Raw genomic sequence first — 18,074 nt, forward strand, 5'->3', positions numbered from 1 at the left:
GAGCAGATCAAACCTCAAAGCTAAGAGACTCCTGTGGAATCATCCGTCCCCCACGCGGCTCCCCCTTGCAGAATGTATACACGTGCAGGGCCATAAGCCTAATTTTATCTAATTGTCAATTCATGGAAGAAAAATGGTACACAGACTTCTCTTTTTTTTTAGCATATTTTTAAAAAGATTTTATTTATTTATTGTCAGAGAGAGAGCACTAGCAGGGGGAGCAGCAGGCAGAGGGAGAAGCAGGCTCCCCGCTGAGCAGAGAGCCCGATTCTGGGCTCGATCCCAGGACCCTGGGATCATGACCTGAGCTGAAGGCTCAACCAACTGAGCCACCCAGATGCCCCCAGACTTACTTTTATTAACAAGCCTCCATGTGAGCTGATTTCATACCCAAGACTGCACTGCATTTTTTTAGGGACATTAATCATAGGCGTGGTTAAAGACAGTCAAACTATCCAAACATGTTCCCTTGAATGAAGGAAAAACAGAAATCATGAATAATTAATTTTTCCTCATTAACATGGCTCGCATAATATCGCATTGCTTTCCTCTTGAGATAGGCTAAAGTTGATTTGTACCGAGATCTTTTTTATTGCCTTCAGCCAGCCTGACACAGGCTAAAGGCAGAGAGTCTGCGGTTTCTTGCTTAGAAAAACACTCCAGCTAAGACCCAGGGCTTCTCTGCTCTGAAGCTGCAAGGGCCCCTTTCCCAGACTTCCCTCCCGCTGGAGCATGGGTAACTGCAGAAAGATTAAGGCCTTTTGCTGTTCCTGAAAGGCTAGGCGGAAAGGTAAAAAGTTGCCTCTGCCTCCCGTTCCACGAGCGACAGCTTTTGTGGGATTCTCACTTAAACTGCTCCTGATCTGTGTTCCCCATTTGTAGAGCTGCTCTCAGGAGTTCCAAAGAGGGTTACAAACACAACCATTGTTTTTATTGGCTTTTTTTTTTTAACTACAAGTGAGCCCCATACTTGAGAAACTGCCGCTAATACTTTCAAGATGTGGGTTCTAATTGCTCCACATTTTGGCAACAGTAGTGCATAGGCCATGGGAGGACAGATGAAGCCTCAGGGAGTGACTCCTAAGTAGTTGGAAATGCTGTTGTGGCTTATTTCCTACTGTCCTTAAGCCTGGGAGGCGGTGTACGGGAGATCCACAACCGTCTAAGAACACTACATTTAATGGAGGGGATTCACATTTTTATGTGTATGAGAACCAAGTCCAAAGTCATCTTACACCCCCCTTTTGGCTTCCATACTGTGAAGAGACTGTGCAGATGAAACCCAGGGAACGAGGCTCTTGGCACCACAAATATAATGGGGGGAAAAGCGAGCGCACATCTGGACCCATTTGCTCACTAATGATCCTTTGGATTTCTTTTTTCTCTCCTACTCCCTCTTACTCTTTCTCTTACTACACTCCTTCCCTTCTGCCTCTCTGTGACTGTTGTCCCTTCTGTACCTTTTTGTCCTTCTGTCTTCTCCCCCTTTCTCCGAAACCCCACAGCCACTGACTTACAGTTTGCCAGGACGAGCGATGGGCACCCTGTCCCTTTTGCCACAGCTGGGGACTGCTACAGTGCCGCCAAGTGTCCACAGGTATGTGCGGGGGTGGGGGGCTCCACTGGTATGTGCGGGGGCCGGGGGCTCCACTGACCGAGGACCCACATCCCACCCTGCCCCCAGGGGACCCTTGGCTGCATCCGCTCCTGGGACTACTGTTAGAGGAGCTGCTCTGGAGGGCAGTGTGCCCGCCTGCGTCAACAGTCTCAGCAATGCTCAGAGCTACTAATCTAGGAATCCCTAGTGCTTCCCAAGGAACCCGGCAGAGCTACACGCCAGACTTCTGCATTCAGCAAAATGCACCTATTATGGTGGTAAAAATTTAGAAGTAAGTGAGACGTCAGATGGCAGAGGCTTGCTTAGACAAATGACGATGGTTAATAAAATGAATATTACGCAGTGACACGCTGCTCTATGTTTCCTGACTGGCTCTTTAAGAAAATGAAAAGCCCTGCTTTGTAGCCTTTGCCAGTTTCCAAGGTGTAAATAGTCTCCTTCCGCCCCACCCCAGTAACCAATTTCAAGCCCAGGAACGTTCTGTCACTAAATGGAGCTCACACAGCATGGCCAGCCATTAAAAATTCTAAACATTGCACGATACAGAAAAATTCTTCCCCCTACTTCAGGGTATAAAACGTATCATGTTCAGACGAAGACGTGCAAGTTTCTCATCGCCTACTAGATTCCCTCCTCAGCGAAGTCGCTGAAGGGCCATGGCAATGCCCAACTGTACTTCCACGCTTTCTGGCCCCTTTAGAGGTGTGGCAAGTTTAAACTTGCCTTTTGAAACATGCTGGCGTGATAATTAGCCCACTGCCAAATTTGCAAAGCAAGCATCAGTCTTTGCAAGAAGCTCCTGCCCTGAGAAGGGAAGGAATTCGGTGATCACGGGCAGGAGAACTTGGCCCCTCATTCTTGCTCTGGGTTGCATGGGGTATTCACAGGGCTGTTGCTAAACTCTGGGTCAGGAATTTCCCACTTTGCCGACAGGCCTTCAAAAGTCTGGGGACTGGGGCCTAGAGATGCATTTGGAATCCCAGGCACTGTGTCCCCGGGATGGATTTACGCCCAACCACAGAGACCATCCAAAGACAAACACATCTGAATTTTCTTTTAACGAAGTGTTTTCTCAGCCCCCAGCTTCAGAAAGCAATGCTAAACATTTTAGAGAAGTGAAAAGGGAGCTCTCAGGGAGAAAGAAAATAAACAAAGGGCATAATGGTAAAAGGGGGCCTCGCCTCTATTACCCAGGAATTGAAAACTTTTGAAGTGCTGTTTCTTTAGAACAGCTGATGACTTCAAACACCCCATGGGTATGGGTTGCATTTTAACAGCTAATAGATGAGCCCTGTCCTGCCTTCTTCAAAAGTCCGGGGATTTTCTTGTTTCTCTGTGCGCGCATCTTTGGGGAAGTTTAAGTAAATCAAAGGTAATTTGCATTCATTTCTTTTAATAATTCAGAGACAAATGAACTTATTGATTTGCTAAATCCTGCCCCTGAAGCAGTTGCTAAATGAGAAAACTGAAAGCCTAGTGAGAAGCTAATTTATATTTCCTAGCCCATTCTTCAAACCATATCGGGCACTTTGAGAATTCTATTCCTCAGACCTGAATTGAGCACCAGTACGTGAGTGTGAAAGCTGAGTGTGTGGCAGATCGGTTTTCCAGGGAAGGTCTGCAGGAGCACGCTTGGGCCAGGTGTTTGGAGCACAGGCTCCTTCCCGCACCTAAGGATTGCACGGAAGTCAAAGCAGAGGGACTTTCTGTTTGCAACTCTGCTTCTTCCTCCCCACCCATCCACCCTTTTGCTTTGGGGATTTATTTAGCAATAAGAGCAGGTTCCCCTAGAGCCCCCAACTGAAAATACAGCCAGAATGTGGTTTTCTGTTCTGATCACTGGGGATGCCGCATTGTCGTGGTTGATGCTGGTATTGGTTGGATTTATTGAAGGTTTCCTAGATTGTAGACTTTGCCCAGCATTTCTAAGTCAGTGTAGCATGTAATCCTCACAGCGACCTGTGAGAATGTCTCCCTTTTCAGGTGAGAAAGTGGAGCCACCGGGAGATTGGGTAGCTTGCCCCAACCCACACAGCTGGTGCTCAGTAGAGGCCGGATTCGATCCCAAGTGTGTCTGAGTGCAAACCCACGCTGGCTCATGTGTCTTCCTGACACCCTTGCAGACAAGACTTTGCCGCCTTCCCTTTTGTCCCAACAAAGCAAAACTTTCTTTGTCTCAGGCACATCTTTCACAAATCTCTCCGGATCCTGTAGCGTACGCGTAACTCTGAATTACTTCTATTCTCCTAAATCAGCAACAGGAGCTAGTAGTTATCACTCTCAGGCCCTCTACCCCCTGAAGATGAGGCCCCCATAGGAGCAACGATGTCCCACCTGGAGCTAAGAGACAGTAAGTCTCCTTGGGCGGCCCTCAACTTAGGGTAGTTCTTAGCAGCAGAAATGCAGGTCCCGGATCTGAGAAAGGTGGAAACACAATAAGGAGGAAGATCTCCTGTTTCATGAGGTGTATCGCGTGCTCTGAGAGAGCAGGTCTAGCTAACCGTGCATGTGGTGTATGCTCAGATCCGGGACCTCCGGATCAGCTGGGGCCGTTCTTAGGCTAGAAGCCAGGTCAGTGGCATGGACCTTCCAAGAACCTGGAGATCAAAGCCGATCCACTCTACCTTTTCTGCAGTGCAGGGGTGGGGGGACTGTCAGCATGGGAAGCAGGGTGGGGAGGGGGGAAAGAGAGGGATCCTGGGCAGTGATGTGGTCTGGACATTACGCGTGAACATCCGCCTCGGGGGATGAGTAGGCGGGAGAGTGGAATGAGGAGGCAGTCGGTGGGACAGGGAGGGGGTGGTGCAGCTCGGAGAGGCCCGTGTCTGGGGAGGCCAGGCCAGGCGGGCTTCGTGCTTCGGCGCAGCCGCAATCGTGAACTCCTGTTGAGGCTACTTGACCTAACAGCCACTAACATCTGTAGAGTACTGTCATAAAATAATTTCCAAATATGTTTTTAAGACATCACCTACTCTCTGCCAGGTTATGAGTTAGGCATGTTATACCTTCTATCTAATTCCCTATTTTCAGGTTAGACGTTACTAACCCATTTTACAGATGGACTCAGGAAAGTGAAACCATTCGCCTGAGGTCACACTAAACGTAGTGGAGTCTGGATTCTAGGAAATATGCATTCTGTGTACCAGAGTTTCTCAACCTCCGCGCTATTCATGTCTGGGGCTGGATCATTCTCTGTTGTGGGGACTGCACTGTGCATGGCAGGATGTTTAGCAAGATCTCTGGTCCTACCGTCCAGATGCTAGGAACACACACACACCTGCCAGTTAGGACAACCAGAAATATCCCTAGATATTGCAAATATCTGGGGGCAAAATCATCCCCTGTTGAGAGCCACTAACTTAGACCAGACTAATCCCCCGCATCACTTCTGGGAGTTGGAATCCAGCTGTCCCCATGTTATAGATGTGGAATCTGAGGCCTCAGAGGGGTTTCTAAACTCTGCTAAACTCTGTAAATATCAATGGCACTGGTATGGAGAGGAGCACCTGCAGGGTACACTAGTCCCAGACATCATAGTGGACGAGCTAGGGTGGAATATTTATTAAGAATCTAGCAAGTGCCTGGTCACGTGTTACAAACCATTACTGATGGAAATAAAGCAACACGAGGACCTCCCCTCACCAAGCTTACTGTTCTATTGGAGTCAGACAACCAACACAAAACACCTGCTACACGTATTTCTGAGTATCTACTAGGTACCAGCTGTGTGCTGCTTGGCTAATTTCACTTGGTCCTCCCTGCAGTGCTCTGAGGCGGGTACTGTAATTATCTTCCATTTTACAGATGGACAAACTGGGTTTCTGAGAGACTAAAAAAAAAAAAATCTGTCCAGGGTTTCCTACCCCCGGGGGGAAAGAGCCGAGTTTTTACACTGAGCTCTGGCTGGCTGGGAGTCTCCAGCTCACTGCCCTCCTCCTCCTCCTCACTTTATTAAAGACTGCTTTGACAAAGTACGGGATTGTGTAAGGTTCAGAGAGGAAGAGAGGAAGCATTGTCCGTGAGTCTGTTGGTGCAGAACATTTTCAATTCTGAAACTGCTCGTTGTGGGATAGAAAGCCTCTACAAATAATTTCAGGTGCTTTTGTGGAGTCATTTTTGAAAACGAGAAAGAGACAGATGGGGAAAGCAAGAGAGGAGCTCTGCTGCAGCGGCTTCTTGGAAATAAACCTGGAAACCCCAGCCCCCCCGTTTTGAAAGGAATCCTGGAGCCGGGTTGGGACCTGGGATCCCGGGGCGTGGAAGCGGCGTCCCGGCAGCAGGCCGCGTAGAACGGGCCGCGCGCGCTCTCTGCTGGCGGTTTCGGAGAACGCGCCTCTCCTTTGAAGTCCCGCCCCGCTGTGCTTAGTACGCAGAGTGCTCTGCGCGGCAGGGAGCGGCAGCCCGGAAAGCTTTGGCAGCGAGATCTTGTTAGAAAAATTACACTGTGGCATTTTGTTCCTTAAGGAATCTGATAATTGTGAGCAACATCAGGATTGCTGTGTTAGGGAGGCAGAATGGCGCTGGTTGAGAGCGAGGACTTTGAAGTCAGGAAAATGTGATTTGGACTCTCACTGTATCCTGCAGAAGTTAATCACCTCCTCTGAGCCTCAGCTTCCCCATCTGTAAAGAGAACCCCTTCATAGTGCTCTTAGGATGCATGAGATGATGCATGCAAAGTGCCTGGCCCAGACCTCCCTCCCTCCTTACAGAAAAACCTTCATTAATTAGTAGCTATCATAATTAATTGATGTCCTCTCTTCCAAGGTCCCTTTTACTGTGTGGCCTTTGCTTAAGACATCACGTGGACTAAAAATCTTTTTCATTGGCCATTGATTCCAGGGTCGTTTTAGCATCAACCTTTACGGAACCGGCCTGTCTTTAACTGAATCAGCCAGATGGATATCACAAGGGAATTATGCTGTCTCCGACATTAAGAAGTCCCGGGTAAGGTTACCTAGTGGCTTCGGATGGGTTTTGTTTTCTCTTTCCTTCCTTCCCTATTCGTCTGTTGTGGTGGTGCGAAAGGAACGAATGTGCTTTCCCACTTCCTCAAACCATTTTGCAAAGTGTCAGGGAGAGAATTTAGGAAATAAATTGAAAGTGAAGCATGTGTAAGTGAGTGCATCAGAAGGAGCCCTGTTCTTCCCTTCTGGTGAATTCTTCCCTGAGTTGTGAACCTGTGAACCATCCAAGTAATCAGGCGATACTTAACCAGGAAGTTGAAAGCAGGAAGAAGCCTCTAAGAGAGTGGGTGGCTCGGACACTTTGCAGTTAGCCAGCATGAGATTCCTTTTGTGAACTTGAGGAAAAAGATGTTTGTTGTTGTCTTAAGAAACCTTGAGATGTAAAGGAGGCTGGAAGAAAGGGAGGACTTATCAGGGGATGTTTCCGGAGCGTTAGAGAGACACTCAGGGGTTCCACAATAACCAGGTTTTCATGCTCAGGAATCTCGCCACTCAAGGTGTGGTCCCCACGGAGGACCAGCATCACCTGAGGCTTGTGGCAAATGCAGCTTCTGGGGCCCCAGAGCTTCTCAGTCAGGATCCGCCGCTGACCAAGGTCACCAGATAGATCATGAGCACAGCACAGCTTGAGAAGCCCTGGTCTATGCAACTGTTCCTCTGCGCTGTTTCGTAGAATCACCTGGGAAAGCTTAAAATGCATGTGCCCTGGCCCCAGCTTGATTTTCCTAACGGGAACCTGAGGCAGGGGTAGAGTTTTAAACTCCCCAGGCAGCTCTCTTATAGAGCCAGGGCAGAAACTGCTGCCTGTTACCAGGCTTCCCTCAGAACTTCTGAGCACCTGGGGTAGGAAACTGACCCATGGACAAATGGGAAATTTCCCAGAGTATGACCCGGGGTCCCAAGTCCTGCTTCCACCATGACCCCCACCCTGGGGTCTCCTCAGAAATGTGGGGAGGGGAGGAAAAAGAAGACGAGAACTGGAAAAGCAGGTGTCATTCCAAAGTAGGGTTGTCAGCTCAAATACAGGACGCCCAGTTAAATTGGAATTTGAAATAAACAAGCAGCAATTTCTTTTTTTTACTGTACGCTTGTCTTATACATTGCATGGGATATATTTAGTCTAAAAAAATTGTTTATTTGAAATTTACATCTAAGTGGGTGTCCTGTATTTTTATTTGCTAAACCTTATCAAAATCAGAATACAAAGAAGATATTCAAGCTGCTTCCCCCCAGGAAGAAACATCAGTTGTGACTTCCCAGGGAAATCCCAGAGTTTCCCAAGCCCATTTTTTTAGCTGCCAGGGTTAAATTTGTCTACGAAAAAAAAACCATCTTACTCCCTTTTTTCTCTAAGCCAATCAACCACCTCAAATCTGATTCATTAAATGGCCGTATTGATTGCTCATAAATCATTAAATGTTTTCCTTTGCACTGAAAGGAATAAAGATAGCTGATGCACACGTGTTTTAAAAAGTGCTCCCAAATTATAATGTTCTTCCCGGCCACTAACCCTCGGGGTCCATATAGTATGGTTCAGTCGCTCAGAGAAACAAAAAATTAACTGTCCAAAATGGTTGGACCTGAAGCATGATTCTGTAGGAACCCATCTATGTAAACTCTGTAACGTAAGTTTCATCCTGTTAGTCCCTATCACCATTGCTGTTTTCATTTGGAAACTAAAAATTATTACGGCAGGGAGCGCCACCTGCTGGAGAGAATGATCACTACCCTGCAATGTTGGCCGGTTCCCAAGCCTTTGAGAGAAGTTAGCCTTTGCTGGAGGGAGTTGGTTTGACAGTTGCCTGCCAGCATTTTCCTTTTTTTAAATCTTGGTGTTACATGACAGCTCAGAGAGCCTGAGCTTAAAATTAATCTCAAGGGTCTGTCGAGCACTCCTTATGAATCCCGGGGAGCCAGGTGGAAACCATCTGTAGCTCTTGGCAGCCCCGACAAATGCTGCTCTGTGTGCCTCACCTGCTACGTGGTTCTCAGAGCAGCATCCCCTGAGGATGCTCCATGAAAATGGGCCTCCCTGGCTGAAGACATCTGGGAAAAAACTGTACATTTTGTTTCCCTCTTGAAGACCACAGTAAGCATTCGTGTATTAAGGTTGGAATCAAGTTCAAACCGGTGTTCCCCTAAATCAGTGGTTCTCAAACTGGAGTGTGTATCAGCGTCACCTGCGGGACTCATCACCTGCAGGGCACAGCCAGCCTCGGGGTGCTTGGGTGGCTGAGGTCATGATCTCAAGGGTGGTGAGATCGAGCCCCACATCGGGCTCTGCACTGGGCATGGAGCCTGCTTGGGATTCTCGCTCTCCCTCTGCCCCTCCCCCCTCAAAACAAACAAAAACAAACAAAAAACAAAACAAAAAAAAAACACAGCCAGCCTCAGGAGGGACCCAAAATGTACATTTCCAACAATTTCCTGGGTGGTGCTGATGCCCCTGGCCTAGGACCACATTTTGAGAAACACTGACCTGTTAGATCACCCCAGAACCTTCTTTTCAAAGTCAGACCTTTTAATTTCTCCGAATAACCTGTATTCCGTGTAATGGAACACAGTTTGCAAAACTGCATAATGTCCTGCTCCCACCGTTACCTGCCACGGTGTCCCCAAGGGACTGAGGCCTGGTCCTCTGTGGCACTCGGACCCTGGCCAGTCATCATCCTCTCACCTCCAAATGGCCCTGCTCTGATTCAGTCTCAAATCATCACTCCTTACTTTTCTTCCCTTTTCTGCTGGAAGCTACAGGGAAAAAGGCATAGTGAAAACCTCAATTCCCCAAACCTGGTTGGCAATAAAATGTTTTCCCCAAGCAAAACTGCAGGGAAACTCTAGTCATATCCAGGATAAACCTGAATCACCAGAACCACTGTCTCATCATCAGAAAGAAGAACCAGTAAAAATAAGTCTCACTGTCATGTTCACTGGGGGCTCCCCATGTGTCATGGAAAGACATTTCTCCTATTTTTAACTAATAAAAACAATCACTTTTATTATGGAAATAGCTACACTTAATAGGCAAATTCCATGCATTAAACCCCATTTTCCCCGCTTTCTCATCAACTCTGGGAAGGGAGTGTGAGAAGGTGGGTGGAGGGTAAGCACATGATGTCACAGAGGGATCCCCGGTCCCAACCAGCAGCAGGACCCCCCCAGTGCTGAGGTGAAAGCTCTCACAGCTGCAGAGTACAGAGGTTCAGCTCGCAGACTCTCCGGTAGCATTGCCTGCTCCTGCCCTCACTAGCTCCTGAGAGACGTACTTCACTTCTTGGAGGGTGGGCTGGGGTGTGGTTTATTCGTCCATAAAATGAGGATCGTGACTGGGTTCTTGGAGGGCATACGTGAACTAGGGTCCAAAAGCTGTGTGATGTCTCTGGGCAAACAGCAGGCACAGGAGCGGTGTTAGCGCTTAATGTTACCACGCTTCCCTGCCTCGAGGCTTGCAGTCAGGTTTTAGGAGCTGGCCAAGGTGACGAAGGACATAGGCTGGCTTGAGATGGAAAAGCGGAAGGACGGGGGACTGTGTGACCTGAGCCAGGGCTGAGTCTGGACCTCTCTGGCACCCAGAGAACCTTGGGGGTCCTGCCCCTGTGGGCCCCCCACCCCAGCTGGGAATGAGGCCAGTGGGACACCCCCTTGGCCCAGGAGTGCTTTAGCTTCCCCTGCCGTGCTCAGGAACTAGTGAGTTTCTATTCCACTTGTGAGTGAGGGACAGACAGACAGAGAGGGGAGCACGGCCCGGATGTGAGACTGGAGAGAGCATGTTGAAATACCGAGCCCCTCTGCCAGTGACATTCCGTGCACCTCAACTCACGAATGTGCCCAGTATATGAAAGCGCCCTCGGCCCCATCCAGAGGTCCTGTGCACACGCCCGTTCTCAGAGCTGCTCTCTGACCCTCTGTTCAGGAGGAGGTTCTGGAACGGTCTTGAGAGCTGAGCAGAGTGAGGGGAGGTACACTTCCAGCCACATGGGAGAGGTGCTCACCAGTCCCTTTGCTTCTTTGCTTGCCTGGGGAAGCTGTGGGGTCAGCAAGGAGCTAGGGGCCTGTGTTTCTGAGGCCTGGCTGCCTGGCCCTAGGCCCTAACCACATTCCTTGTGCTGGGAGAAGTGTTGTAGATTGAAGAATTGCTTTGAAATTAAAAATTAATGAACTCCTTATTGTCATAGAGGAGATGGACTCAGTTTATATCTTTTAGCTCATTTACAACCCGTGGAGTTAAGGTAACACGAGATAAACGTTGGGTGGGGGGCAGGGTGCGTATGTATACGTGGGACAGAATCAGCTCTCATTCACCTACCATGGACTGCCTCCCAACTCGCAATTCACTTATGAAAATCCAACTGCCACAGTGTAAGAATCACACCGTAGGCCAGTAGAGAAAAATCACATTTTATACATGTATATGTTTTCTTCTGTACATTCCTATAGAAGTTAGATGTTTAAAGATATTCTAAATGTTAGACAATGTATGTATTCACATATATGTGACCCTCTAGGGTTATACTGAGAAATACACACACACACACACACACACACACACACACGTGTACATCGATCGATTGATAGATAGGTATATCTCCTGTGTTTTATGGGCAGTTCACCACCTGCACATTCCGAAGAAATGTAAATAAACACATTTCAACATAGATGTGCTGACTTTTCTAAATCACATGAGCCTACTTCCCCAGGTCATATTGACTGAGAAAACCAGAAAAAAACTAGTGAGAAGTATGAAATATTAACTATTCATAATGGAAGAGAGAGTCACTTGTTTTAATTATATATAATAGCTCAAACTAAGCTAACAAAATATTCATTTGAAAGAGATTTTTACAGGGCTTGCTCTAATGAAGAAATAAAAGTGATTTATAATTAGTGTTTCATTGTATGTGAATGGGTATTTCTAAGATGCTGGAAAATATACCTTTTTCTCTAAAATAGGCACTGTTTCCATGACAATCATGTTTATGCTAATCATTTTCCCAGTATTTTTTTTCCTTTGTACTCTGTAGTAAAAATGATAAGTTTTAGCTCAGACTCTATCTAAATCAAATTAACAGAGTTCCAATTAGTGAAATAGCATGAACGTTGCAAAGCCATTATCAGCAGCTTTATGATTAGCCAGACTTTTCCTCATCTCCATGAGAATAGGCTATGGTGGAGATTCACACATAAAAAACTACTTTTATGATAATAATAGCTAATATTTTTTGAGCACATACATCTGGCCAAGTAGTCTGCTAAGTACTCTTTATACATTCTTGCATTTACCGCAAACCTCTGAGGGGAGACAAATAGTATCCCCCATTTTACAGATGCACCAGGAGACCGAGGCTTAGAGAGGTTATTTAAAAATGCAGTACAAGCCCCAAGCAGTCTGACCCTGGTTCTCTCCACTGCTGGGTCAGGAGAGAGTGTGGATAAAGCATGAGCTTGAATGAGACAGAAGACATTCCAGCGCATCAGCATTCTCCAGGCCTGCAGACCAGTGCTTCAGCCTGTGGAGAAGGTTCCTAGCTAGAACCTTCTAGAAGGTAGACGGCTGGAGCTAGCTAGCAGGCTGATCTGGCATCAGATCCGGTTGGTGGTGTCAGACTAGCTCCAGAATTAATATGAGCCCCTAAACGCAGGACCAATTAGGGTCTTAGAAATCACTCTTCCAACTTAATATCACTCAGAATCAAAGGCAAGCAAATTTTTCAAAGAGAAACTATTTTGTTCTCTGTGTTAAATTGGCAAAGCTTTTTTCTTTCTTTTTAAACAAGATGATTCATTATTTGTAAGAGACTTCCATAATTTGGCCATAGGAAGCAAATCTTCATGCCTTTGACCTAGTTCTGGGAATGTAGCCCAAAGATACCCTGAAATGTAGGCACAAGTAGGGCTCATCACAATGTTGTTCCCAATAGTGGAAAATGTGAACCATCTAAGATGCCGAACACTAGGCAGGAATGGAGGGGTGGAGGGGGACGGGTATGACCTGGTAAATTTACACAGTGAGATACTGTTACAAGTAGCCAGGGAGTTCTTTGAAGCATGGTCAAGTGTTAGGGGAACGAATTAGCCGAGCAGTCGGAATTGTAGGTCCAAAAGAAGGGTGTACATCAGCTTCAGCCTCTCATTTACTCATTCATTTAACAAATGTGTATTTAGTCTCACTCTGAGCCATACACTCTTGGGTTCTGGAGACCTTGGAATTGAAAAAGACATTGGCCTTACCATCACAGGGCTTTCACTGTAGCAGGAAGACAGCTGTAAAGAAAGAATTACCCAGTTTTACAGGCTGCTGTGGGGCAGGTGTCTGAGAGGAAGTGGCCCCTGGGTTGGGTTCTGAAGAATTTAACAGTCAAAAGGTGGGGTGGTCCAGTGCACCCAGAGGGGAGAGGGACATGGAAGAGAGTTCCAATTAGAGGAAATGGCATCATATGTGCAAGAGGCCTATGCGATAAGGGGCATGTCAGAACAACCCAAAGAAATGCAGAGGTCAGGGGCGGGGTAGAGGGAAAGGATGGTATCTGGAGAGTCACAGATGAATCTGGAGAAGCAGGAAAGGATAGACTGGGGGCCAGCAAACTTCTGTGAAAAACCAAATAATTTATACTTATTTATAAACATTTTAGATTTTGCCAGCCAGGAGGCAAAATCAATAATATTATATATGTATTTATATGACGAGAGTGGAAAGAAATTTGCACAAAATTCTTATTGATTCAGTTTTAAAAATAATAATTGAGTTCAATTTTTTTGCCATACATTTTTACCAATGAGAAGAAGGGAATATTTGGAGAGGGTAGTATTTTGCTTAATTAGCTGAATATTTTGCTTACTTATCTATCATCAAAATTGGTGATAAGTGTTTATTAATGCTGATCAGAGATGAGATTTTCTGTATTTCATCTTTATAAATATATTTTTACACAGACACTGATATAATCCACAACCGTGTAATTTTAATTGAGCATATTCATGGGTTGGCAGGCATTTCTAGAATTCTGTTAGATTTTTCTTCAGCCTGTCATTACATCGCAGATTAAGCACTTGCTGTTGAAAGCAAAATGGAACCTCCTCGATTGCCTTGTTACATGGATTTTGAATTATGGTATTTTCTTTGCACTTACATCAGAGTCCAAAAGATGCTGCTAGAATGGCAGCTTAGGCTCAGGAAACATATCCGCCAAAAATGTATGTGGCATGACATGTAGCTTCTTGTTTTAACTTTCAGTAGAATGCAAAGTACATAAAGCAGCCTAACATTACTTATGATTGAAACGATGTTCATTGCCATTACAATGACTTTACCACAGTATAAGGTTGCCTGTAAGTAGAGGTCTTGCCTTGAAATTTACGTTTGATTCGCTAGGAAATATTGTCAAATCCATAGCCATGGCTAATGGGCAAAGCCAGTAAGTGTCCAGTGACAGCAATGGAGAGCAGCTCTCATTCAGAAGAATTTTAATCCCAGCCCTAAGCTCAAAAGTTCACAGTAAAACTTTACCACTGCTCAGTTATCCAACTGCTGGATGGTAGCGTGAGTGGGGTGTTCAGCTTCTAGTTCGGACAAAAAGTTTATAAAACTGATGATGGATAAGTTCATGGTAGCAGATGTTTATCCTTGATACTGCTGGTGACACCTGATAGACTTCTTGTGTTTTCCGCAGCGTGCCTATTGGGGGATAGTACAATGAGTAATTATAGGCTTCGAACATCTTACATTTTAAAATTTTTATTTATTTAATTGAGAGCGAGTGAGCAAAAGTAAGAGAGAGAGCATAGAGGTAGAGTGGGAGGAGAAGCAGGCTCCCCACTGAGTGAAGAGCCCAACGCAGGACTCGATTCCGGGACCCCGGGATCATGATCTGAGCAGAAGGCAGATGCTTAACCGACTGAGCCACCCAGGTGCCCCAACATCTTACATTTTTATGAGCTTTGTACATTTGGCCAATTAACGCATTGTCTGCTTCTGCATATTTTTACTACTGTCAGTCGTCAACAATCTTGGTAGATGCCACTTCAGTTATTCGGCGCTAGTGTTTCCTCAACTGCTTTGAAACTTTCCTGCCTGAACTCATTCCACACAGACTCTTCACAGAAGCTAATTCTTGAGTCACTTCAGACTCGGCTTCACTTCCTCAAATAAACAACGGAATGATAGTGATACTATCCACCTATCAACTCATCAAGAGTCAAAAAATACCACCCAAAGTTATTTGCCTTGTGTTTTAATTATTGACGTTGCTTTCAATGTCATTAACTTCTCAAACCACTGTTCCTACCGAAAGGATAATAGTCTTAAACAATGCGTTTTCTCTGGACACATTTGTTCACCTGTTACAATGAAACAAGATGGCGGTAACTCACCCTGGGGAACCCTGCTTTCGCTGCTTGGCTAGCACGTCAAGAAATTGCGCTGTGGGGGAGATCTTCAGTTGTAAATTTTCTAAATGTCCGACCGTTGCTTTCCTTGTGAGTTGGGAATGTGTGACGAGGCTGAGGTTGGTAGCGTTGGTGTGTGCTGTGTTCTTCTCGGTGGCTGTGGCGTCGTTGCAGGAGAAACAATGCTTTGCCATCTCAATTTGATAACAGAATGGTTCCTAAGCCAAGGTGCCTTAAAAGAGCAACATTCAAAGTCACTTTTGTTTTCTGGTTCTGACATGATGGTGTGCACGGGTAATAAAATAAAGCAGAATGTTATGATAGGGCGATACGCACAGCATTCACAACACGGCCAAGTTACAGCGGTGTCACCGTGATTTGCAGGGCGCTCAGTAGCCGGGTAAAGCAGTGAGCTGTCAGCACCACTCATCCTGCTGTGGGAGCCTGAACACAGGCACAGACATTAAATGAATCAATGAACGTGGCTGTGTTCCAATAAAACTTTATTATGGATACTGAAATTTGAATTTCCCATCATTTTCACATGTCAGGAAATATTATTCTTGGTTTGCTTCTTCTCAACCACTTAAAAAGGTAAACACCATTCTTGATTTATGGGCCACACAGAAACAGGCTGCCCTGGGCCCGCAGACCCTGGTTTGTCCGCCCCTGTTTTAGACCACATGAGAGTGCTGGGCTCTGCTTCTGTTCTGAAGGCTTACCTCCTGCGCATGCACGAGAGATTTCCCCAAAGCCAGTGGCAGCCCTGGAAACACTAGCCAAGTAGGTGGTCTGAGAGCGTGCATTTCCTTGCAGGACGGTACCCGGGTCATAGGAAAATGCGGTGGTTACTGTGGAAAATGTACTCCGTCCTCTGGCACTGGCCTGGAGGTCCGAATTTTATAGTTAAGGTAAGTAAGTGCCACGTTTCTCTCTCTTTCTCTCTCTCTCCTGTTCTTTCTGTAAACTAATGACTAGCACATACAGGTCAGGTGCCCCCAGCCAGGGTAGTGTGAAGCAGCTTGGAAGTGACTCTGTGCTAGTCTACCTTTCTCTGTCCTGCTCGTCTGCCCTCACGTGACTGAGGTCCTCGGCACTTCACCCTTGGACGTGAGGTCCCTAGGCTCCCTGCATCAGACTCCTCTGCAGGGTTTATTCGAAATACTTACTGGACTCCATCTCTAGAGATCCTTAGGTCTCTGGCCCATCTAACAATCTGTATTTTTAACACATGGAATTCTGCTTCAAGTGACTTACGGATTCATGTTTGAGATACTGCTCGAGAGTACTGCAAGAGTAATAGTAATGGCACTCAGTGATTCCTGACAGTGCATCAGGCACCGTGCTGAGCACTCTGCAGGCATTATGTCACTGAACCCGCACAAGAGCCCTTGATGAATGCCCTGTTCTACACGCTTGTGACTCAGTGTCCTCCAAGGACTACCGTGATCAGCATCACCTGGGAACTTTTGGGAATGAAAGCTCTTGGGCCTTACCCTAGACCTACAAAATCAGAATCTGTATTTTAACAAATCCACAAGAGAGTCACACATGTTAAGGTCTGACAGTGCCTGGTCCAACTACCTTATGCTGGTATATGCTCCCTCTGCTGGGTGGAGGACTGAAGTGGTCACTCTTTGTCTTGTCCCAGTGCCTTCGGCCAATTCTATGAGCCTTCTACAACTTATTTCAAGCTTTCAGCAGCCCATTCTCCTGTAGGGCTCTTCAGATCATGACATTGGAGTACCTACCTGACATTTATGTATCAGTATTTCACTGTTTGATTAAACATCCATATTCAAAATGATGATCTTTAAATTAGGATTGTTTCCACTGCAAGAGGCAACAGGAAAAAAAGGAAACTTATCACCTTAAATAAATGAGAGAGCCAAGCAGTGGAGTAGCTTCAGGCATAGCTGGATCGAGAGGCTCAAATGGAATCATCAAGACCCTTTCATACTCCCATCGGTCAGCAAGGCTTGCTTCATTCTCTGGCAGACCATCTCCCCCATTCCATGGTCCCTGGCAGCTCTAGGCTTACGTCATCTTTGCAGCTCATGGCCCCAGATAAATGCTCACCTCCAGCATCCATTCTGCACAAGAACTCAGGCTCCCACTGGTCACCTGGGCACTTCTGAACCAATCACAATGTCCAGGAGACTGAGCTCATGTACCCACCTGGAGTTGGGTGATGGACAGCTTCATTTAGAAGAGGAAGAAGAAGGAGTTTGCTATCAGAAAAGAGGAAATGAGATGGAGGCAGGCAAAGTCAGCAGGTATCCACTAGAGATCCCCATTTTATATGTATTTTACTTATTTTATATCTAGTAAAATAAGTTTGTATATGTTTATGTGTAGTAAAATTTGAGTGAGTATATATACGTAATATTTACATGTATGTCTAGAAAAAACCTGGAAGGAAATATACCAATATTTGAAGAGCATTATCTCATGTGAGAGATTTCTGGCTCGTAGCTTTTTATTTTATTCTTTTTTTTTAAGATTTTTATTTATTAGAGGGAGAGAGTGAGCGAGAGAGAGAGCACAAGCCGGGGGATGCAGAGGGAGAAGCAGACTCCCCGCTGAGCAGGGAGCCCGATGTGGGACTCGACCCCAGGACCCTGGGATCATGACCTGAGCCAAAGGCAGATGCTTAACCAACCTAGCCACCCAGGCGTCCCTATTTTATTCTTTTTATACTCCCCTGAAATGTTCGTGTTTCTTATAGCAAACATACATCACTTTTAAAATCTAGAGAAAATAGTCATTTTTAAAATTCTGTATGTAAAAATGTATGGGTTACCTACTCTTGACTTACGTACGGCATTTGAGACAGACGGGTTACGTTTCTTATTTGGTTTGTTTATTTTCAGGTGCTCTGAAGAGGAAGCCATTATGGGATGGATGAAGGATAGTCATGCAATACCTCCACCTTAAATTTGTGTGTTTGTGTGTGTATGTGTGTACTTGTATGAGTGTGTGTGTGTGTACATATGCACATATATACATGTATACACACACACGTATATGTATATGTGTGTGTGTATATACATGTGGAATATCCTAATGATGTAAAGTTTAATATTTATGTTTGAAATTATTTATTGTGA

The 18,074-nt window shown here is 45.9% G+C and overlaps 1 protein-coding gene across 1 annotated transcript in view; it reads left to right on the plus strand.

The window, feature by feature from the left end:
- ADAMTS9 (ADAM metallopeptidase with thrombospondin type 1 motif 9) overlaps positions 1-17,501 on the plus strand; it is a 155,999-nt gene extending 138,498 nt beyond the window's left edge. The window contains exons 37-40 of the mRNA XM_040628590.1: positions 1,506-1,597; positions 6,458-6,562; positions 15,781-15,875; positions 16,787-17,501. Coding sequence (XP_040484524.1) covers positions 1,506-1,597; positions 6,458-6,562; positions 15,781-15,870 — 287 coding nt within the window. The 3' untranslated portion in view covers positions 15,871-15,875; positions 16,787-17,501. The remainder of the gene's footprint in view (positions 1-1,505; positions 1,598-6,457; positions 6,563-15,780; positions 15,876-16,786) is intronic.
- Positions 17,502-18,074: the final 573 nt, after the last annotated feature.

Source organism: Ursus maritimus, unplaced genomic scaffold, assembly GCF_017311325.1.
Source record: "Ursus maritimus isolate PB19 unplaced genomic scaffold, ASM1731132v1 scaffold_14, whole genome shotgun sequence".
Lineage (NCBI taxonomy): Eukaryota > Metazoa > Chordata > Mammalia > Carnivora > Ursidae > Ursus > Ursus maritimus.